This window comes from Triturus cristatus, chromosome 3_1 (genome assembly GCF_964204655.1).
Source record: "Triturus cristatus chromosome 3_1, aTriCri1.1, whole genome shotgun sequence".
In the NCBI taxonomy this organism is placed as follows: domain Eukaryota; kingdom Metazoa; phylum Chordata; class Amphibia; order Caudata; family Salamandridae; genus Triturus; species Triturus cristatus.
Window position 1 is genome coordinate 232,528,546 of NC_140583.1, and position 23,984 is coordinate 232,552,529.

At 42.9% G+C, this 23,984-nt stretch overlaps 1 protein-coding gene across 2 annotated transcripts in view; it reads right to left on the minus strand.

Annotated features, from left to right (window-relative positions):
* Positions 1-3,319: 3,319 nt before the first annotated feature.
* The window catches only part of LIPC (lipase C, hepatic type), a 756,670-nt gene continuing 736,005 nt past the window's right edge, over positions 3,320-23,984 (minus strand). For both annotated transcript variants that reach the window (XM_085643754.1, XM_085643755.1), the window contains 2 exons: positions 19,804-20,022; positions 3,320-3,610 (listed from right to left, as the gene is read on the minus strand). In XM_085643754.1, the coding sequence (XP_085499880.1) occupies positions 3,493-3,610; positions 19,804-20,022 (337 nt within the window). In that variant the 3' untranslated portion in view covers positions 3,320-3,492. The remainder of the gene's footprint in view (positions 3,611-19,803; positions 20,023-23,984) is intronic.

Consider the following 23,984-nt stretch of genomic DNA (forward strand, 5'->3'; position numbering starts at 1 on the left):
GTTAGCATTTTAATGCACTTAAGAGTATATGGTTGAACCGCATCCACAAACAGCCATAGCGAATAGACTCTGGTAGCTGTAGAGGGGCCCTGCTCAGGCAGAGGCACCCCCTCACATTGTAAACCACGCACCCTGCCCTTAGGATTGATAGGGCCTGCCATAGACGTGGCTGATAGGTTTATATGTGTGTGTATGGTGAGATATATAAACCTATATCTCTGTGAGGAGTGCTAACACTACCTCACACAGGCTGCAGTAGCAGGCCTGTGGTGTCAGATTGAGAATGCTTCCCAGGAGTGGCATAATACATGCTGCAGCCCCTGGTAGGCCTGCGAAGTGCCTATGCCCTAGGTACCTAAGGTACCATATACTAGGGGCTCACAAGGTACCACAGTATCCACTCACTAGTGCATCTAATATGCACACCAAGTCGTTTAGAGAGAACAGAGAGACTGGGGCCCTGATTAGCAGGGACCCAGCCAGACTATAGCCAGAAACCAGTGTATACATCAGAAAAAAAGTGGGGGCAACATAAGTGCAGATCCCACTCTCCTACAGTGACCTCAATCAGCACCGATCTTGTACTCCTTTAACACTCACCATGCCTTGGACCCACCTCTTGGCGTCCAAACCGAGATCGGAACATCATTGCAATCTGACAACCAGGTTGCAAAGATCATCTATCAGAGGCTGAAGTGAATGCCACAGCAGCCACATGGGTGGAACGAAAGACACGCGTGGAGGTTCCTGAGGTCACAAGAGTGAGGAATTCAATCCTTCTACTACTCACTCTTGAGACAAGGTATTCCACCCCTACAGTCTAGGTTCCGCTTGCTCAACATAAACACATTGGGGGAGGTTGGGGAGGGAGAAAACTGTGCTCTTCTTTTAAACTGTAAGTAAACTGTGTGTTGTATCGAAGCTGCACCTTACATTTCAGTTCCAATGCCAAAGAGATGCAGGTAATTGTTCCCAAGCAGTGATGACTGCGGCGACCAGTAAATGCTTCTGTCTGGCATTTCTTTTGATCTCCATGATCAGAGGGTTGTGAGATCACAGTAATTATCACGGCACCTATTTAAGACCCTGTGTAATTGTCTCTTCAAAATAAGTATCTATTACGGAGGTTAGTTCAGTTTTATTGATTTTCAGACCATGGTTTAAACATTTAGGGCCTAATTTACAAGAAAGTGCCGAAGCGTTGCACCGCAAGCCCTTTGGCTGCGCCACGCTACGGCACTTTCAAAGCACAGGGATGCGACATATTTACAATAATATGTCGCATTCCTGTGCTATCCCCTGCGCTGGCGCACAATGGGCTGCCATGTGCCCACGTAGGCACCCTGGCACCATGTTGCAAGCATGACTGCGTCACGGGGATGATTGTTTATGTGCAGGAAGGTTTCCCGTCCTGCACATAAATAATCTCTAGTGGCGTTTTCAACTGCTATGTGTGCTGCATTAGCACACATAGAACTTGCAAAACGATATTTTGTTAATGATTGTTTATGTGTAGGAAGGGACAACTTCCTGTACATAAACAATCACAAGAGGCGATTTCCTCATTCTATGTGTGCTGCAGCCTGTAGCACGCATAGATAGAGGAAAGAAACAAGGAGAAATGTAAACATTTCTACTCGTTGCGCCTCCCCACGCCTCCCCTGGGGAGGTGCAGCATTCAGACGCATTTTTAGGTTTACGATTCTTCGTAAATCTGGAAATGTGTCAGGTTCCATGGCTGTTGCGTGGGAACACCCTCAGCAACACCCATGGAACGCCCCTTTCACCAAAAGTGCTGCGTATAAAGGGGCCATATTTACAAGGACAGGAAAAACAGGGTGGCTTTTCCTGTCCTTGTAAATATGGGGTAGTAAATTGCGCCGCCGGTGCGTCACAACAAGTGACGCACCGGTGGTGCAAGGGGCTTGTAAATAAGCCCCCAACTTTTAAACTATTTTGGAAGTTTCTACAAACCAGAACACTGGACGAATTTAGGCTTGGATTGCAGTGATCTGTTTAGCATTTTGTTGCTATTTTTTTTTAGCCAATTTGACATAACGGGATGCATTAAAAAAAAAAAAAGGCATTCAGCACCTGTAGTTTTTTTCTTGACATATTTTGAAAATTCTTTTTTCAGACAAGGCAACAATATTTATCTTTCACGATCAATGCAATGAAAAGTAAAGATAGGAACGCATTAAGACAGATGAAAGCAATTTATAGTATAGATTTGTAAATTTCTAAAAATCCCATTGGAACAGGAACTTAATTTAATTTTAAAAATAACCTGATATAACAAAATTAACATGTTAGTACTGCGTGGCAACGTCCTTAACGACTCTCCTAATTTATTTGTGCATTGAGCTCTAAACTGTGTACAAGCTTGTCTTCTTTGAATAAATATATTGAAGAACAACTTTGAGCCATAGATTTACATCCATGTTTTTAGTTTGCAAGATAATGTTTGCCTCCCGCATTCCCTCCTGCTGTTCCTGTTGGCTTTGGCCAACCTCAGCTGCCATGTTGCCTTGCCGCCCCCGTTCCATTCCACAGTCCTTGTTGCCTTGCCTCCACATGTTCTCCCTCCCATCTGCCAACATTTCCTTTCTCGCCCAACATAAAAGTGCACTATGACAAGGATGACACTGGCTGTGTTACAGTGCTTCCCCATAAACTCGCCCTCCGGTTGTCTCCCCATTGCTCTGTGTTCCATCCTGCTCTCCCCGCCAGCAATTAAAATGAATCTCCATGATGCAGCCAGCACAGGTTGTCTTGGCACGTTGTTTTTTATTTTAAAGTTTCAGCCATGCTGCTCCACAGTCATGCTGCTACATGGCTAAAAAAAGAATTTGACAAAGCCAATACCTCTTAGGCGAGACCAATTGCCTTTGCCAATGCTTGTTTTCAAGTAAATATGTTTTCATGAGTCATAAAAATTCAGTGGCCTCCCTATGGAAAGCTATTAAAATTGTACATAGCCATTTATATGTCTCACCTCAATCTAGTGTATTTTCTGGCAGCAGAATTTCTGCCTTGTTAGAGTTATTCACCTTTACCATGTTTGGCGGCTTTTCACACTCATATTACACTATTAATAAATGTGAACAATGGGTAATAAAACAATTGGGATTTTTTCGGCATACTTTCCCGACTTTTTCAATGACCGCCTACATGTCTATCGTTTGTCCTAACCCCCTATGAAAATCCAGCAGACATGCAGGTTTTCTCTTGTAGCAAGGTGCATTGTGAATAGAAATAACCGCAGATTCTGATGCTGTGAATGACACCCTAGTAATTGTCTTTTGTTAGAAAAATGAAATGCAATTACATATCTTTATTACAGGTCAATCTCATGAATACATTCAACGATCCATCTTACACACTATTTTCCGCACAAGCTTTAACACTGTTAAATGTAACATATCTTCAAGTTTTTTTGGAAGTCTATGCAGCAAAGAGGGTAAGGTTTCCATGCTCTTCTTTTTGTTACATTCAATCTGTCTTAGTACTTTGCTCTCCTTTGGCAAACTCATTCTCGCATCGTACGTAGGTCTTCTCCTGAGCCGGGTACAGCTGCGCGTTGCCATGGATTTGGGGGCAGAAGGTCATCCTAGCAGAAAATATGACATTTCAAAACATAAATTTGTACTCTCGTTTTTTTTTTTTAAGATAGCAGTCCTAAAGGTAACATTACAAACATGAAAATATGTTTCTTAATTTTTGTTATCTGAAAGCGCTCACCTGCTATACGGTAAAAATTACAATTGTCTTGTCTTCATTTATGATTAAAATTTGATCACTCATGTCCCCATCCCCATTTTTGTCAGTGTTGAAAATGAAAGGCATTTCCTCAGGGAATTCCTCAGTGGGTGGTGGAGGTAAGTATTGATGGCAAACATAAGATGTCTTTGGACAATGAATCTAGTTAAGAAACCAATCATGACACAGTTAGGGTTTGCACCTTTTCGCCCAGACAAATACTGCCCATTTTCACGGTTTGGGATCATGGCGGGGTTAAGAGCTGGTTTTAAAATATTAGGGGCCAGATGTAGGTAAATGCATGTTTGCGATTCCTTAATAGCGATTTTTCGGGAATCGCTATTAAGGAATGACAAAATGCCATGTCGGTAGGAATCGCAAAATTTGCGATTCGCAATTAAGGAATACCTTCCCATTCATTCCTATAGGCCAAGAGGCCCATAGGAATGAATAGGAATTGGTCCCGCAATTTGCGGGTCACCAAGAGGCACTCGAAAATTGCGGGAGCAATTGCAAGGCTGCCAGGGTTCCAAAAGGACAGCCTGTTGCACCACTGAAATGTGCATGTGTGCACATGTGGCACACATACATGCCCTAAGGGCATGAATGTGTGCCACATGGCACTTAAAAAAAAGCAAAAAAAGTGTTTTTTTAAAGGAAATCGCTAATTATCACCAACTTGAAGTTGGTGGTAATTAGCGATTCCTTAAGGCTAAAGTGCACTTTCTTTTGTGCTACTTACATTGCATTTAAGGAATCACAATTTGCGATTCCTTAAATGCAAGAGCAAAATAAGGAATCGCAATTTTGCGATTTCTTATTTTGCTAGTAGGTTTCATCTTACCATCATTGCTAGCTGCCAAATAGCGAGCGCTAACGCTGAAATTCTGCGAATTTCAGCGTTAGCGATCGCTATTTGGCCACCTACATCTGGCCCTAAGTTGTCTAAACTCATTGGTAAGCTTTTTTAACATGTTACTTCATCTTTGGTCTGCTTTAATCCTTATTTAGGAGTAGTTTATATTGCCTTTAAATATTTGCCAAGTGATTTGTTCTTCTAGCTGATGTTTTAAGTTTATAGTCCAAACCCTGCTGCCGTACCTTTAATGTTATATTAAACTCACTCGTGCATAACATGGTAGTACAGAAGCTATGAAGTGAACTAACACTATGAGGTGAACTGCTGGCCTTGTAAAAGAGAAGCATGTAAGGAGCTCCCTGCACTCTAACCAGAACACTTCCCTTTGCATACTTCTGCTAAAAAGTGTTGCAAACTCTTTGCTGTGGTGAGCATCTCTTTCCCCTGCCCCTACTGCGACTCCACTAGCACGGTTCCTCTCCCCTTCTGTTTCTTCCTTTGAACAAGATCTACAAAATCATAAATTAGTATAGGAAATCCATCTATGCATTACTATTCTATAGTTTTAGATTCTGGACTTTTATCATTTGGCAGTTGGAAATAAATAGCATTCACCTTCATATACTGTGCCATAAATGTTAAATAGGCTTTATGTTTGGTTAAAATGGCATATTTGACAATTTTTTAGGACAGCTGTGAACATGCACCAACGTCTGGCTCATCAGCACAAATTTCTAATTTGAGATGTAAGCTCGAGCAAGTATTTCCCCTTTTCTAGAAAACAATGTATCATGCTTAGCAGCACATGTTGATTTGCTGCAACATGCTGTGAACCTATGTGTGAAAGAAATGCACTCAACTTTTGTGATTACACATGCACATTTGACACCTTTGCAAGTCACCTGTGAATGTGCACTTAAGTTTTACAGGACTGCATAATGTTTAAATTTCAAATATGTGCTTACATCAACAAATATAACATTCCTAAAAGCATATCCTCTGTGCACAGGCTCCAGAGCTCACATTGTGGCTTAACCTATTTTTCAATCTTTTGTTAGGAAAATTCTACATATTTAAAACTCAAAACACCTGCAAGATGGCTTCCGGATTTAAGTTCTTCCGGAGCCCGCGGACTTTTTGAATGAAAGCTTGTCGGTTTTAACCTTCCCTCAATGCTGATTCGTGCTGCAGAAGAGACAGATGGCTTGAGAAGCAGATTGGTGAGTTTTTTCAGACTGCTGCTTTATCTGCCACCATTCTTTTACCATTGCTTAGCTGCCCCTTAGACCGGGCCCCTGCGGCCGCCATTTTGTGCTCAATCGCACTCACAAAGCCTACATCTTGATAACAGTACAAAGTACCCAGGACAACAAATGATAGTTGCTAATTTCAAAGGGATATTGCCTTTAACCTGGGAGGTCATCAGCTTTCACCGGCTGATGACTACACAAGAATTTACTCAAACTATATAATTTCTACTCATGTGCAGTAAGACGGCGACTGTTTTATGCTCGCCCCTGTATTACTTAGGTAGGTTGTATTTCCACTGTAATGAGAGAGGAGGAGGCGCTGTTTCATATTGGCAGGATCTTCTTAGTTTATTAACCCCTTCAGTGCCCATGACGAGCTGGACTCGTCATGGGCCGCGGTGGCGCTGTGCCCATGACGAGTCCAGCTCGTTATAGACCCCGCCCGCTAATGCAACGGCCGGCACTGGGCGGGGAAAGGGGCGGGCACTGAAGGGGTTAAGAATGCATGGAATAATTGTTACTTGATTTAAATTTTCATCTCGTGGAACTCTCTGCTGCCAGCCATTTCGTTTCTTCATATGAATCTGCTGTCTCTCTAATATAATGTCTGGTATCAATTCTTCATGCAAGACACGTGATTTTGAGACCAGGCACAAACTTCTATATCAAAGTTCTTTCCCCGTACATGCAATATATATTACAGGAGACAGTCAGATTTTGGAGAGTCTAATGAATTTGGTGTAAGTCAGAGTTGGGGAACATCTTGGATATGCTAAATTGATTATCTTGTGCAGACTCATCTGAGTAGCATGGAGCTATATACACCACATGAGATGCTCTTTTGACCTTTCAGCAGTATTGAACCTACAGATAGGTTCCAAGCAGATTGGCCTGGACTCACGTCCCTGTAACTGCTATCAGATTAGTCCAATACCATGTATATTGGACTCTTCCGTCATTTATAATCCAAAACGTTTTAGCTCACCTATGACAATCAGCACTTCTTGCAAAGAACTAACTGGAAATCTCAACAAATGGCACAAAAAGGACCTAATTTGCAGACCCAATCTCCTTAACTCCTAACCCATGAGGATTTATTGGACAAAAACAAAATGTAAAACCTTATGTTGTGGAAACAAATGTTACTCTACAGTGGATTGAAGAAAAATGGTCAAATCTCGACTCCAGGGTTTCTGAAATGAAACAATGTAGAAATAATGTTCCGGGATGTTTCGAGCAAGATCGAGTCAATGTCTAAAGAAATCTCTCTTCTCAAGTAACAAACAGAAGATTTGAAAACTCACAATCGATTTATGGTATTCCTGAGGGAGCAGAGGGTTCTGAAATGCTCTCATTCCTCAAAGTGCATATTCCTAAAATCGTTGGTCTTAACAAAGAGCGTATCACATGGCCTCTAAACCCTTTGGCAGCATCCTCTTCAGCCTGACCTCGATGGATTATATTCCTCTCTCTATATTATTCTGTTCTTCTGAAGGTTATTTCAAGAGCTAAACAACGAAAACAAATGGGTTGGCTGGGTCAAAAAATCTTTTTTATGCAGGACGTAGCCAGAGTGACGTCTAATAGATGAAAGAATGTCTTTCATTTCTGCCAGCTTTAAGATCCTTGAATGTCCGTTATGGCCTTGTACAACCATGTCTGCTTAAGGTTACTTATAAGGATAAAACTATGTGCTATGCATCTCCAGATGAACCTAAACAATTCACTCACCTTCACAAGGGAGAAGAAATGGACCTTGGTAAATCTTGATCTTTACTGTTTTATCTTATAACATATATTTGTTAGTATTATTGGTTATTTTGAAGATTCTCAGGACATTCCATTCTCTTGTTTTTGGTTTTAACAGGAGTCTCTATGTTATCGGTCAGATCCCTGCCCTGAATATGTCCTGTCCTCATTGTTAAGTGATTCTGTTTTCCTTAGTAAGTTGTCTGGCATTGTCCTTTTAATTGTCCTTCAGTATTATTTGTATCTTCTCATATATTTCTCCTGAGATCTCCTTGCTTGATGTCTGTCTGCTCTACATTTTACCACTTTGTCTTTACGTTGTGCTTTCCTACTCCTTTTCTACAGATTATGGTTAAAGCCTTGTTGGCTTCTTACTATCCTTTTTTCTTCTTTTATCATGTTACGTTTTCTTATTTTACTTATATTTTCTTCTTCCTTATTTTTTCCTCCTTCATTTTCCTTAACCCACAGTCACTGTTTTTCCTTTTTTTTTTTATCTTTTCTATACTTTACTATGTTATTGCTTCAGCGGTCTTACTTGGGTTATGATGCATTTTCCCTGTTGAATTTTGATGAATGACCTTTGTTTTGTATCCAGAAATGTAAAGAGTTTGGGCAATCCTATCAAGAAGCAGGGAGTTTTCACACATTTCTCCAGGTAAAAAATTACCTTTTGCAAGAAACTCACCTTACAAACAAAAACCTTACTAATTTTAAAAAACAAAAACTGAACATGACTTCCTATATTTTATTCTGTGAAAAAAAACAAAAATGGGATTATTGTATTCTTCCATAAGTCCCTTCCTCTGACTATTGAGAAAGAAGAGAAGGATGAGGATGACAGATGTCTCCTTATACACCTCACCATACATAACACTCCAATATACATTTTTAACATATCAAATGTAAATTTCATAGTTGGGAGTGATTCATAATCAACTTATGAATCCCTTCATAAACAGAAGCTCTACAGTAAAATATGTACCCAATAACATGCAAAAAGTATTCAAAAATTCATTTCTGTCCAGAAGATTCATATTTGTTTATGTTAATGCTCTTCCGGATGTTTCTTTAAATTCTTGTGTGGGAGGCTCATTCAGGCCAAACTGTATTTTAACAAGAAGCCAGTTGAAGTTGCATCTGGCATGTTGTTAAAAATGAATGAAAAATATTATGTTGGCCGTAATAAAGCTGTGAAATATTAGCATATTACTTGAAAGTGAAGAAACAAAAATCAAAAATGAATTCTATAACTGACAAAGAGGGCAATAGGCATTTTAAAAACTCAAACGTTTGGCATTGTTTTCTGGAATGCTATCAGACCCTATGTACCCGGGAGCATTCACCATCAGAAAAGGCTTCAGACACTTTTTTTGACTCCCTTCCAAAGCATCATGACCTTTCTATGGACCTAACCTCCTTAGATAACTACATCTCTGTCTCTGAGACTAAGGCAGCTCTTGCCAAACTCTCTAAACATAAGGTTCCAGGCCCAGATGGCTTGTCAATCGAGTTTTACACCCAATTTTCCACCACTTAGCACCACAATTGTTATCTTTATTTCATAATTTTCCTTCTAGTCATGAGGCTTGTGGTTTCTTAATTGCAAGCTGTGCTTTGCCTAATTACAAAGAAAGATAAAGATGTACCTATTTGCAATTATAGGTCCATGTCTCATCAGTTCAGATTGCAAAATATTAACAACAATTTTAACCTTGTGTACAAAATTACTTAATGTCGGACTTGATCGGTATAGAACAGTCAGGTTTTATGATGGGTAGATATGTGACAGATAACCCTAGGGCATTTTTGGATATTATACATCTTGTATCAAAAAAAGGATCCTATCGCAGCCATAACATTAGATGCAGAAAAAGCCTTTGATTGTGCTAAGTGGAATGCTATGATGCAAGCTTTAAAAGGTCACAGCTTTGGCCCTAGGATCTTAAAATACATCAACCTGCTATACTCTTCACCAGAAACCTCTATGTATATTAATGGTCTTCAATCTTATTATTCCAATTCGCACAGGAGAACACAACAGGGATGCTCTCTGTTACCCTCATTTTTTATTTTGTCCTTGAACCTGTTTTGGAAACCCTTTGTTAGCCATCATACTTGAAATGTTTTAAACATAAAGAAACAGAAGTTAAATTCACTGCATAAGCAGATAATGTTTTACTTTATGTCTTGGACCCCTATACCTCTATTCTGAATATTTTTAACTTGTTAAGTAAATAATCAAATATATTCTGATACGTATTAAATATTAATATGTTAGAAGTTATTACCCTAAACAAATACTGCTTAAAGAAAAGGTCTACAGAATCTGGATTTACAGGGAACTCAAAGTATCAAATGTTTAGGCACTAAATATTCCACTTCTATTAAAGAAACATTTGTATCAAGCTGGCTGATGTCAACCTTAAAATTCTTACCGTGAAGTTGCAATGGTACGCTTTGTAGCTATCATTATATACTCTCAACAGTCTTGTTTGTAAATTTTTATGGGACAAACAAATTGCTCGTATCGCTTTTATTACTGTTTCTTTTGACGTATTGCAAGTTTTCCTAGGTAGCTCTACACAGATGTGGCTTGGAAACCGTATACTTGGAAATTTATCAATTTACTATTTGCTGTTGCTCTACAAATCATCACATCTAGTTGGAAATATGCCACTATGGTTACTTTAATTAGATGGTGGAATCTGCTATGCCATCATCACAGACTTGATAGATGAAGCACAACATCTACCCCGCACTTAATTAAGAAAGACTTGTGATGGCTACTACTTCTCTACACATTAATCTCAACAACCTTTGCAATTATTTTATACAAATGTCATATTTCAGCTTCCAAGAATAATAATGTATATATGTGTTATACTTCTTTCTAACCCTTGAATATTGTAGATGGTATTTGCACTGTTAATAGTTGTTTTTTTTCTTTTACTTTTCTTCAAGTGTGGATTTTAGCGTTTCTTTCTTTTTTTCTCTGCTTTTCAGTTCTACCCATCTCTAATAAGACCTAAAAATGATAAAATGCTTGCATCTAGTAAAAATGTAATTGCTTCTTTCAGAAACACGTTCTACTATTCTGCAATACTATATCATATGTTGTTATTTGTTTGACTTTTCATCATATTGTTCTATTAAGCTATCATTATTGACACATTCTTGATATAATGTTATATGTTCAATTCAAATAACTTTATTCGGTTACTGTACAGAGTAAACCATAAAAGCACAATTCATATATTACACAATTAAAAGATCCATGAACGTTTTAAAACAAATATATATCATTTCATAATTGATTTCTGCAATTTAAAAACATTTTTAAAAAGGCAGTAATAGAGGAAATGGTAAATTCATTATCCAAACATTGTAATGCCAGAAATGCAGGGCGGCATTGTTTTAGCACTGGTATAATCCATCTTTTTCTAGGGATACAATAAAATTTGCAGAAAAACAGTATATGTATGGCTGATTGTGCAGAAACATCGTCGCACGGGCATTTACCTAGTTCTAGACCAATCATTTAGTTCGGGGAAACTTAGCGATCTGTAGAGGATGTTTAGTCTGAAACGTGTTAGCAGGAATCTGTCGTAGTCGCTAGTGACTAACAGGACTAATGTTATATGTTATATGTGTTACTTCCACTGACCTTATTTATTGAAGCATTTTGAAACAAAAAAAGAACAGAAGCTACTGCACTTTCTTTTCATAGATTGGCCATAATGCTTTCATAGTTGGAGGACTGGGACAGCATGCTAAGTTTGCCTGAAAAAGATATGTCCTCAATAGCACTTCGTCCTGTTCTGAGCTTTTGACCTCAAATAGGCTACTGTGGAACAGTAATCATAACTATCTGACTTTGTGAACAGCTTCCTGCCTCGACCCCCTGAAGATTGTAAACCCCCAGAAAATTTTTTAGTCCAGTGAGGTCATCGCACAATACTGACTCATGTGTTAATCAACTTAGTGACACCGGACAGACAAAAGGGAATGGAGTGGCATCCACTGAGTGGGTCAAACACGTAAAACAGCTATATTCAACCCATCAGAACATGTGCCATACTTGTTCACAACAACCCTCTCCAAAATCATACAATGTTGACAAAACACCTAATATCACAGAGGCCAAGGTAACCATTCTGATCACAAAAATGAGGATAGATGGTGCTCCCGGACCCAATGGGGTCAGTGTTTAAAGCATCTCACGCATTTTGGGCAGAACAGCTCACGCCACTCTTTAATGTACGCTTTGCCACATCCACCTTCCCAGCGTCATGAAAGGTTCTATACTTTCCCCCATCTACAAAAAAGGCGACTGTACGAAACCAGAAAACTATCGGCTTATTGCCCTATTAGATATCGAAGCGAAAGCGGATGCAAGAATATTACTGAAAGACCTAGAAGCCTGGGCAAAATATAATAACATCCTTCCTTTCTTTCAATCCGGTTTTAGGCCTGAAAGTTCCACCATAGATAACATCATAGCACTGGGTCACCGGTTACATCGAGCAACCCAGCCATCACAATTACCCCTCTTTTGCTGTTTCGTGGACTACAGTGCAGCTTTTGACCGGATTGATCGAGGAAAACTGTGGTAAAAACCGGTCTCCTGGGGAATCCCCCAACAGTTGCTAAAGGCAATAATTGCATTACATCAGGGGACTTGGGTCTGCATCAAGACCAGCCAAATGACCGTAACAGCTAAGGTACTAACTAATAACGGCCTGAAACAAGGATGTGACCTTGCCCTTCTACTATATAATCTCTATACAGCTGACCTGGGAAAAGCCCTGGAAGGGGCAAGCTTATTAACAGCAAAGCTGGGGAAAGTACGGCTCCAAATCCTTCAGTACGCTGATGACATTGTGATAATGGATCATACGCGGACAGGCCTATAGAAAGCCCTAAACGCCCTATACAGGTATAATCAAAAGCACAACCTAGTGGCAAACCAGGAGAAGACCAGGATACTCATTTGTGGGAAGTACCACCGAAAGAAAACAGCACAAGGGTCCCTAGGCAAACTGCAACTTAAAACATGCACAAGCTATAACTATTTGGGAATCAGGCCATCGGAAGGGGCAAAACCAACAGTCCATCTGAAACATCTAAGAAGCAAGGGGGCTGGCATTATTTACAGTCTGAGACGTCTAAACCAGCGTCTTCACAGTCCAACAACAGAACCTATTCTGAAAGTTCCAAGAGCTAAACTTGTTCCATTTTTTAACTATGGTCACCTGGTTTTTCCTGGTGCCTACAACAAGCTCCTCATGAGCCTCCAAATTTCTGCCTACAAGAAGGTTCTGGCTCTCCCACGACAGGCCAGAAGAGCCAGAGTAAGGCTGGAGCTGGGACTCACTCGTCCGGATATCACTTGCTCAGGGGATACATTAAAATACTATATTAGCACGTTGCGTGCACCTCCATCCTCACTGAAAGCGCAAATTAAAACAATCTTTGAAGAGGGAGGCTCTCCACGGCAGGTCCAGTTGGCAGCAGCTATAAGACTACTCGAAATAGAAGCCCAACATTTGCACAATCAGGATATCCCGGTAACAGCCAGGAAAAAGACGGTGAACACACAGGTCAAGAGAATATCCTTTGAAAGGGACCTGGAAAGTCTACACCATCAACCCAACCTCTTCACACTGGATGCCGCAAATATCCTTGGAAAACCGCAGCCCTACTTTGAGAAAGCCCTGCCAGTTCCGGCCCGTAAAAGAATCACTTACATGAGACTTCTAGCACTGCCCATCGTGGACTTTAATCCTTCTTGGGCCCAGCAAGACAATTTAGTCACCTGTCTTCTCTGCAGTTACTATCGAGAATCTTGGCTCCATCTGTTGTGTTGCTGCCCAAAGTTAGCCAGTGAGCGGCACCGCCTGGTACTTCCAATTTGCAGGTCTCATGGTCTTGGTCGATGTAGAGAAGCGTCAGACTTGTGCTTCTCTGCTAACACAGTGCAAACTGGATCCCCTTCTGATCTTACTCCAGCTAAAGTTATCCCTTCTCTAGCTAAACATCTGTCTCCTTCTATGCAATCCCTTATTAATCTTTCCCTAAAAGAAGGCCATGTTCCGTTAGAATGGAAAGTTGCTCAGGTTAGACCGATCCGCAAGAACACTAAAGTCCCGTGGACAGATCTTTCCAACCTCCGCCCAATTTCGCTCCTTTCGTTCCTGAGCAAACTAATGGAGAAACATGTCAACACTCACCTCTCCAACCATGTTGAACTGACGGGCTGTTTAGATCCCTCTCAGTCTGGTTTTAGGCCCAAATACAGTACCGAATCAGCATTACTAGCGGTCACGGATAACATCAGGATGACCCTAGACAAGGGCCACTCTATGATTCTGGTGCTGTTGGACCGATCCGCGGCGTTCGACACAGTTTCTCACAGCATTCTGCTCAGAAGATTAAAAGAGATCGGACTAAGAAAATCAGCCTTACAATGGATGATGAGCTTTCTATCAGCTCGCTCCCAGATTGTCAATCTAGGCCCGTATCACTCGGCTCCTACAGAATTGTCCAAGGGAGTCCCTCAGGGCTCGTGTTTGAGCCCTACATTGTTTAACATCTATATTACTCCCTAGGCCAATCTTCTGAGGACGCACGGGTTCATCCCTATATCATATGCCGATGACACTCAGCTGCTCTTTCCATTCGATAAATTTACCTCCTCGGTACAGTTGGCCTTCTCTAATGGTATGAGAGCTATATCCCACTGGATGAAGAATAATTTCCTAAAGTGTAATGTGGGAAAAACAGAGATTATGCTCTTCGGAGAGGCCCCCTCCTATGGACACCAGACTGGTGGCCGACCGATCTAGGCCCCCATCCCGCTCCCAAGCTTACAGTCAAAAACCTGGGTATCCGTCTGGATCAAGCCCTTATCTGAAGGAGGATGCTGCTCAGACAGCAGGCTCCTGTTTCCGTATATTAGGCCTGCTCCGTGGAGTCTTCCCTTTGCTTCCAGACTCTACCCGGAAAACTTTAGTCCAGGCGCTTGTACTAAGTCGTCTGGACTACTGCAATGGCCTGCTGATCTCCGCCAATGATGCCTCACTCAGCAGACTGCAGGTAGTCCAGAATACGGCGGCACGATTGGTCCTCAACGCTCCCTCCAGGACACTTTCTTGCCCTCTTCTTATAAAGCTGCATTGGCTCCCTATCCGCCAACGGGTCAGAATTAAAATCTGCTGCACTATTCACAAGTCATTGCTTAATTTGGTTCCTTCCTATCTCTCTGAGAAATTCATGCCATATGTACCGTCTAGATCTCTCCGCTCAAGTGCCAAACACCTTCTTGTGGTGCCTCGAGTAAGAAAGGCAAGATTAGGAGGAAGAGCTCTCTCCCATCTTGGCCCTCGATACTGGAATGAGCTTCCTATGTTTTTGAGACAATGCTTGGATCATCTACAATTTAGGAAGCTGCTTAAGACCACTCTTTTCTGTGCCTGATTTTGCTGTAGCTGAAACACACCCTCACGGCCAGTCCTAAGCGCAGAGATACCCCTTCGGGGGTCGATTCAAGTGCTATATAATATAATAAAATAAATAAACCATGGCCGACTAGGGAAATTCATTGATGCATTTCGGGCCGCACTGACACAAAACATTAAAGACACAAAAAGTTATCAGTCGGCCATTAAACAAGAGTGACTATGATTAAACATCTCCCAAAGTGCGACACACTAGCACTTTAGTTCCAGCTTGGATAATAGTTTTTAAGGTTTTATTTCATGCTTAGTTTTTTAGCAAACCCTGTGAGTTTTAACCTCTTCACTTTTCTCATTTATAGTAAACTGTAATAATACCATATTGTAATGATTTTAATTAATTGAACAATAAAGTACGATACGATATGAATCATGTGTTAGTTCCAGCGAGGCAGACTCAGCTATTCATCATTCCAAGGTCAGTAAATTGAGTACCATTAACTTGAGTAACAGTAACAATTGTGATTTTCTGAGTTTAGAGACAATAGCATTGTTGTATGCAGCACTATGTAAAACCCATTCTTCCCCTCTCTGTCTTCTCGGCATGTCTCATTTTCTGCTGTCCATATTTCGTTCTGCTCTCCCCTCTCTCATTTCCTCTGCCTTTCTCATTTCCTCTGCCTCTCTCACTTCCTTTTGCCTCTCAGAACCTTCTGCCCCTCTCTAATTTCTTTTTGCTGCTCTCCTTCTTTGTCCACTCTCATTGTCCTGTGCCCCTCGCTCATTCTTCTCTTTCCCGCTGTTATTTTTGTCCGTCTCTTTCATTCTCATTCTCTTCTATACTTATCTTGCACTCTTTTGCCTTGCCCTCCCCTGCCCCTCTTTCATCTTCCTCTCTCCTTCTCATCTGTTCAGTCCCTCTCATTTCATTTGCTCCTGCCTCATTTCCTGTGGGTCTCTTTTATTTCCTCTTGCTCACGCTCTTTCACTATGTTCCATTCGTTTTTGTTCCAGTCTCATTCGCCACGCTCATTTGCTTCTGCTCCTCTCATTCTCCTGTGCCGCCTCTCATTCTCCTGTGCCCCCTCTCATTCTCCTGTGCCCCTCTCATTTCCTCTGCTCTCTCATATACCCTATTCTTTCTCTGCTGCGTCCATCTCAAATTGTTTCATGTGCCACCTTTATACTTCACTCTCTCTATTCCTTCTTTCCCTCACTCTTCTGTCAAGTGCAGAAATGGTATTATTGAACTGACAGCGAGCTGCAGGTAGAGTAGAATGCACATCTTGTTGGGATAAATGCAAAAAGAACAGATGTTGTTGTGCTGGCATTGGGAGCAATTAGAAGGGAATATATTCACATAAAGTGTTGCATATTAACTACATTTATTTTACAGGAGCTGACAGCACAGAAAATTATCACATAGCAGAATGCTGTTTGAATCCAACCCTGGGACTTATTTTGGCAGCTGCAGTCAGAATGTAACATTAGCATCTTTGTTTCACGCCCTTGAGGGGAGCTGTTTTAGGAAAAAGCACAGCTGATAAATTCACTTTTGAGGCCATGCTAAAGAAGCCCAGAGTTTCCAATACCATGTGATAAATCTTAATATTAATTTTGTGTAGCTTCGATTACTTCAGATTTACATCCCATACATAGTAATATCTCCAACATCCATAATGTTGACATCGTAGAGGGGCCAAGCAAAGCCCTTCCTGGAAGTAGCTGATAAGGTCATCAACCAGACCTTTTGGTCTGCATTCCTTATCCCTTGAGTCACCAAGCGCCTTTTTTTGTTCTTCTGCCACAAGCACCACCAGGACCGGATCCCTGTTTAGCAAATAAACAGACGATGCCCGTGGCCGTCCAGCTTCTGTTGCGCTCCGAGTCAGGAAGGGTCTCAAAGGGACTCTTTTTTTAATTGCCCCTTAGATTTTCTACTCTGCGCCTGTACAGCAGCTTAGTTTAAGGCACTATGAAACTCAAGGGTGCACCCATGCTTCAGAAAATAACAAGGGGCAGATTTATGTTTGACTTGCGCCTCATTTACGCCGCTGTTGCGTCACTTTTGTGACGCAGCAGCGGCGCAAATCCTGCGCCATGGTGCGGGGTATTTACAACGTGACGCATCTGGGAGATGCGTCACATTGTAAAGCCCTGCGCCACATGTAGGCGTTCCAGGGCAGGTGGGGGCGTTCCGGCGCAGGAACGCCTCCTAAAAGTGGCTGAGTGAAATCTACAAGATTTCACTCAGTCACTTTTGAGCCCATGCTGCGTCAAAACCCTGCGCCTGCTTGAAGCAGGCCTAAGGATTGACGCAGCATTGTACAGATAGGACCCCCAGAACATTGCTGGAGCTGCGTCGCGCTTGCGACGCAACTCCAGCAATGCGCCACTTTTACGGCACAGATGCGTGACGCATCTGTGCCGTTTTTGCCCCATGGTGCGCTGCATTATAAATGCGGCGCATCCATGGTGGCGGAGCTGGGGCGCAAAATAACTGGCGCATCCCTGCTGATATGCAGGGATGCGTCAGTTATTATAAATATGCCCCCAAGTGTTTCCCTAGAAATGACTTTAACATAAGTATCTCTGGCCTCGGTGTAGATCAAAGTATTTCAGTACATGCACAACATGGGTCATTTAAAATCAACTTCCTCCAGATTGTCACTTGGAGCGCCTCCATTATTGTGATTACTGTATTTAAGTGGAGCAATCTGGCTTAAGGTGATATTTAAATGATGCATGTTGCGCATGTGTTGAAATACTTCCAATTACACCGAGGCCAAAGATACTTTATTTTAAAGTGATTCTTAAAGGAACGTTGTTTTTGGATGGCTGTATTACTTGAGTTCCTTAGAATTGTGGGTGCCCCAATTCTTTGGTTGATCAAAAAATAACCAAACAGATAGCTCGGAGGTTCACACATAGCAATGAGTGCCAATGCGCCAATGCTCTAAGCACCAATTATAGGATAGTGGCGGCTTGCTAAGAACATTCCCTAAAGGTTGCGAGTCTTTGGTGAAACATTGCTGGGGGGGCTTCCATCTGGCATGCACTAAGCAGTGGGATCAGGTACAACAAATCATTGAGGAACAAAGCTCCTCTTTTCAACTTTGTTCCACTATATAAGCCTTCATTAACCGCCCCCACCCCCCCACTCACACCCCCCTCTGATGCCTCACTCATGATTGTTTTGTATTTTCTTATAAGACCTCATTGTCTCTTAGCTTTTACTGGACGCTTTTGTGGACATCATCAAATTATATGAAATGTAAACCTTTAAACTGCTAGTTACACCAGCAGGTAGCCTAACGCCTGACTCACTACACTGGCCATATCCAACTCCCGCACAGATGTCAGCACTCCTGGTATATCGATCGATGACGTTCTGCCTCTTGAAGTACGTATCTCCAAAGTTGCCAGTGTCTGCGTCTTCCAAATGAAGACTGAATTGTATTCTTAGGTATTTTGACAAGCGTCTACATGCCTCCATTGTCAATACTCTGGTCCAGTCCCGACTGGACGATGGTAACGCTATCTACCTATCGGCCTCTTAAACGGCATTGCATCCTCTACAGCTGACTTATACTCTGGAATGGCAGCAGATTACGCCAGTTTCGACACAACTTTATTGGTTCCCTATCAGACATGGGGTGATGTTCAAGTCTGTACTCATACAGCCTTGTACCAGTGTCTTCTGAAGTTCAGTGCCCCTAAGTTTAGCTGGCACGAGGCCATTAGGACATTACGGTCTTGCCTACTTCTGTTGTGTTCTGTGTAAAAAGCTGGAAATATAACAATAAGTTTGCTGCTCATTTTACCTTAGAAGTGAAAAAGTATCTGTGAGTCTGTCAGGGAAGTCCTGCTTTACACCCTCCTAGAGCGTAGGGTTAATATTGTTTCTTTCTAACGCCAACTCCATTTTGCTGCTTGCCGCAGGTTTGACCACGGTAGAGCAGTGAATGTAGTTCGGTAGGTTTACAAGACCTGCAGTGTGTTCTACGGCTAGGATTGGTCTGAGCTAGCCACCATACTTCAACCCTATGCACCGACTCGTTGCATGAGCTCGATACCTCATGCATCTTATGTATTCATGCAGCAAGAGAGCCTGTGCCGGTGGCACTTATCTTGTTATGTAGCCCACTGGTTCTCTTTATGATGTACCACTGGACCTGAAAATGCTGGAACATCATCTGGCCTTCTGCAGGACACCTGCAAAGTTTGTTTCAGTTAGTGTTAGTCTAGTTGACCCCTGTAATATCCTTTGTGCTGTTGCTGCAGTGCTTTGTGTTTCACAAGTCCTCAGCACTATTAAACGTTGAGGCAGTCATATGCTCAATAGATAAGACATAATAAAAAATAAAATAAACAAATTCCTAAGTCGTCGTGTGAGATTGCATAGATGCTGAATGTATGCTTCCATTTAAACGTGAGCAGAAGGTGTAGACAATTCTTTCTGCCTCAAATAATAAGTGGCAAGCCCTACCCATCTTGGGTTCCACAAAATACAACGTGTCATTAGGCTGCATATTATGAGAAACGTTGGGAGAGGAACCATATGTACCCCAGGCCTCAAGTATTTGGGAACAATACAAGTTCCAAAACACAATGCTATCACAGATATGAGCATGGAATGGAGCAGCTCCTGCATAAATAAGACAACAATTTAGGTAAAGCAAATGCCACTGCAGCAGGCTCTATGGGTGGGTTTAAAGTGATCGCTTACCTTTGCTGTGTTTCTCCTGCTTTGACTCTTATTGTCTTCACTATGAGCCCCTTTTTGGGTGCCCCAGATGTCCAGGGGATGATTGTTTGCATGGTGTCCCAGATATTCGCCCAGACATCTGTGCCTTCCCATTTAAACTTAATCATCATAAGTTCTCCAATGTCCGTGTCCAGGGTGATCAGAAACGAGTAGGTTTTATTCCCATGGATTCCATCAACGCTGCAAACAAACACAAGGAGCAACACTGTGACAAAGCAAGCATGGCACCTGCAGACCTGACAACAGTTCCTCGAATACCACTCTAGAAAATTGCTTTCAAATCCTACTGATTTTTTTTCTGAAAGCCTATGCTAGATAGATGGATGCAAATGTTGAATTCTTCTTTTTTTCATGTTCTACTTCCAAAAACACTTTACTTTAAGCAGACAAAAAAGCCCACAATGTGTATTTTTCATCTAATTCAGGCTTTAAATTGATTCCAGAGTTCATGCTAATCATAGGTTTTTAGGTCTCGCCTGAGCCAGCGCTCTAGCGAGAGTTTTAGTAAGCGGGATTTGGCAGTGCAAACTAGTGGCTTTTCAGGCCTCTAGCTACAGTGCATGTGCGCCGGGCGCGCGCACCATTTCTGACTGGTGATCAATTTCGCGGCCGCAATGATGTTCTCAGTGAGCCGCGCGGCCACTGAGAGCATCAAAGCGGCGCGAAAGTGCACACCATATGCTCTGCTCGCATCTCCCTCCTCCCTTTTCAGAACATGGTTCGCGGCGTGCGCTTGTTTTCTTTTACCAGTTCTTTTCGGTATTTCATTCTCTCTTTTTATTTCCCCATAATAATTTCCTATTCTTGTTTTTGTTGTCATTGGGAACCCCATCACACCAGTTACTCACCCTTCCCACAAACACATGCTTACCTTCTTCATGATCATGCCCACCCACGCTTTCAAGTCCTGCTGCTTGCAGTTCCCTGACCTATGTTTGTATATCTCAAAGTTTTTTAAATAAAGATTTTTGTTGATGGGAAAAAAATGTAATCTGTCTTGGATGGATGGCTTTCACCACATTTCTATTCTTTTTGGAACGCCTGCTGCTTAAAAAGCTGCAAACTGCGTTATCCATTTGCACTCTCATTTCTTTCCGCTCATGTTCCTTTTCCTTCGCTGGTGTTCACGAAGGCATTGATAATCCCTTCTGTCTGCCTGTTAACGGCTTCCTCCCTCCCTCCTCACACTTGGAGCCCTCCCCCACCCTCCAAGCACACACACTTGGCTGTGGGCTTCTCATGGCTGAGTTTACTCCAGCAGCGGCGGCATGTGCAGGTGATTAACCCTTTCTTTCCTCCTTGCTTTAGAAGCTCCTAAACCATTAACTCAAGAGTTTAAGCTACAAAAGCGTATTCAAATTCTTCAGCTTATGCACGTTCATAAGACAATTGTCTGCAATTGTCTACGAACTTGCATGATTGTTAGCCACTTGGGGTCCTATTAGAGATAGACAGTCCAGGAGGCAGGGGCGTAGTGAGTCTGGATTGTGTTTCAGACTGGTATTTGAGCCCTCTTCCCGTGCATGCAATTACTACTTCTCAGCCCGTAATGAACAAGCATTGGCATAGCCAATAAGTCTCTCTTTTGGGACCTTATAAGTATTTAGTTATGCAACTGTTGCATGGCTAAACACTTATAAGGTCCCAAAGGCGAGACCTATTGTCTATGCCAATGCTTGTTCTATAGATGCCACATATTGCTGAGTTGTGATGTATTACAGTCCACGTTACAGTCCACGTTGCACTGCTCGTTGTGCAAACAGAGTCAACAATGCAATGTGGTCAATTCTTTGCTGCATGATAGATGTTAGCTGCACTCAATTGTGACAACTCTGGCAGACGCGGCTCGCATGACTCGCGGGTGGGGGGGGGCAGGTGTGGGGTCACGCAGGGGCTTCGGGGGGGCTGTAACGATTATTGTCTATGCAACTGCCTGCGTACTGTCACAGTCACTGGGTTAAATAAACATTACATCTCACTTTCTTTGCACCACAAGTTATGCACCTTGCACCAGCCGGGATTGTGGTTCAAGGGATTTCGATGAGCCGCCTGTGCCACAAATCTCCCGGCTCATGACAGCCAGGGGAACGTGGCTGAGGACTTGGGCTCTGGGTACGAGGTATCATTTCTGTACCACAGGACCCTCTGAGGATGACGAAGGCGGTGGAGGGTTTGCCTGTTATGGGGCACTGGAACACTACTGTGCCATGATGCTAGTTATGTAGGAGTCATGTGATTCTGGAGGGCGGGGGGGGGAGGGGTGGTTCACGATGATAAAACTGCAGAAAGATACCCAGGATCCCCGATCTTCCTGGAATGGGTTCTATTGACCCAGAGATGATGCTCGAATGGACAAGGCCACAGATCTCTCTGAAATGGATGAAAATTCAGCAAAACCGTCGGAAATGTGCGATGCATCAAATGTACAGCAGCATCGAGGCACTATGTCAGCGATATACAAAACTAGGACAGGACTAGATTAAGAAACACATGAAACTCTGTGAAACGGACCACGGTAATGCAGACATCCCAGACAAGATCTCGGAATAGACGTGGTTGCGGGGTGAGAGTGACCCCCCCCAGCACTTGCAATGCATAGTCCACCCGTCCTGGTGCACTCTCAGGAGAACACGATGTTTACATTGCTCGGCCACTCACATTCCAAAGTTCGAGCACTAGAGCGTGGGAAATCCCTGCCCGTGCTACATGGGTGAGAGTAGGGGCAGAGCGGATCTATGCGGAATACATAGCCCCACCTTAACCCGTGGTTTCTCTGTATTATTACCCCCTATGTCAGTCCTACGCAATCCACCAGTCGAGGCTCGCATGACTCGTGGGTGGGAGAGGGGTCACGCAGGGGTTCGCGTGTGGGGCAAATATATATATTTTTTTACCGTACTTGACCAGGCCCCGCACAACCTTCGCTCGTGGCCGGGTCCCGCGTTTGGCGTTTTGATGCTTTCTTCGGAACAGGAACAGGCATCCTACCTCCTCTCCCCTAAGCCAATCACAACGCTGCAATGGCAGAGTTGTGATTGGTGCGGACGGCGCCTAGCAGGGCGCCTGTATGGTGGCCATTTTCTCTATGTAGCTGCATGCAGCCTACATAGAGAAAATGTAGAGTGCGCATGACTGGGTTGGTCGGCCCCAGAGGACTGACCAAACAGTCAGGGCCCACAACAGTGGGCAAGCCACTCCTCCGCAACCCAACCACTCGCCCGCCCCCAACCAGGCATATCCTGCCTTCTGCTTTCTTGCAGCGTGAGAAGCAGAAACATAAAATGGTGTTTAAAATACCATTTTATGTTTCTGCTTCTCGCACTGCGAGAAAGCAGTGGGGCGACGCTCCTCCGCCCTAATGGAGGAGCCGCCCCTGAACTCTGGTAACAATGAGTCAAAGAGCGCTGAGTGAGGATTTAACCTGCGAATCCTTGTGTCCATCTATGTACACCGAAATGGAGGCCTGTCAGTGCAAGGAAGAGCCGATCCCCATCTCTGCGTTCAGATTTGCAAAGCACAATTATTGCACAGCTGTCCCGTAAAGGAAAAGAGGTTGCCATGGCCAAAAGAGTAGCACTTTGCAAAACAGGCCGTAGGGGCCACATGCAGCAGTCTATGGGACTGCTGTCTGCTCACCCCGATGCCCCTGATGCACACAGCCTTTAGCACAGCGGCAGCTGTCCCTCACAGGCAGCTTGCACTTTGCAAATTGTTAGCGACGGACAAGGGTAGCTCGTAAACGTCTAGTGCTTGATACTGCTTAACTGGTCAAAACAGATTTATACAGTTTCTTAAAGGTTTTCATCCATGCAAGGAAAGTTTTGTGATGGTGAAAAAGTTCTTAACTATCACGCCCAGGGGCGGCACCTCTGCTAAGGCGGTGGAGCGTCGCCCCACTGCTCTGTGAGCAGTTTGAAAAGGAAAACTAAAATTATAACAACACAGTTATTATAATTTTATCTTTCTGTCCTGGCTCAGCTGGGGCAGGGCTGGGCTGTCACAGGAGGAGAGATGGGCACTCTCTTAAGTGTGCATTACGGTTTGGCCGGCCGTCTTGGGCCGGCCAAACAGTCATGCGCACTTTGCATGTTCACCTGCTGCATTGCACAGCCTGTGTGGAGAACATACAGAGGCTCTAAGTC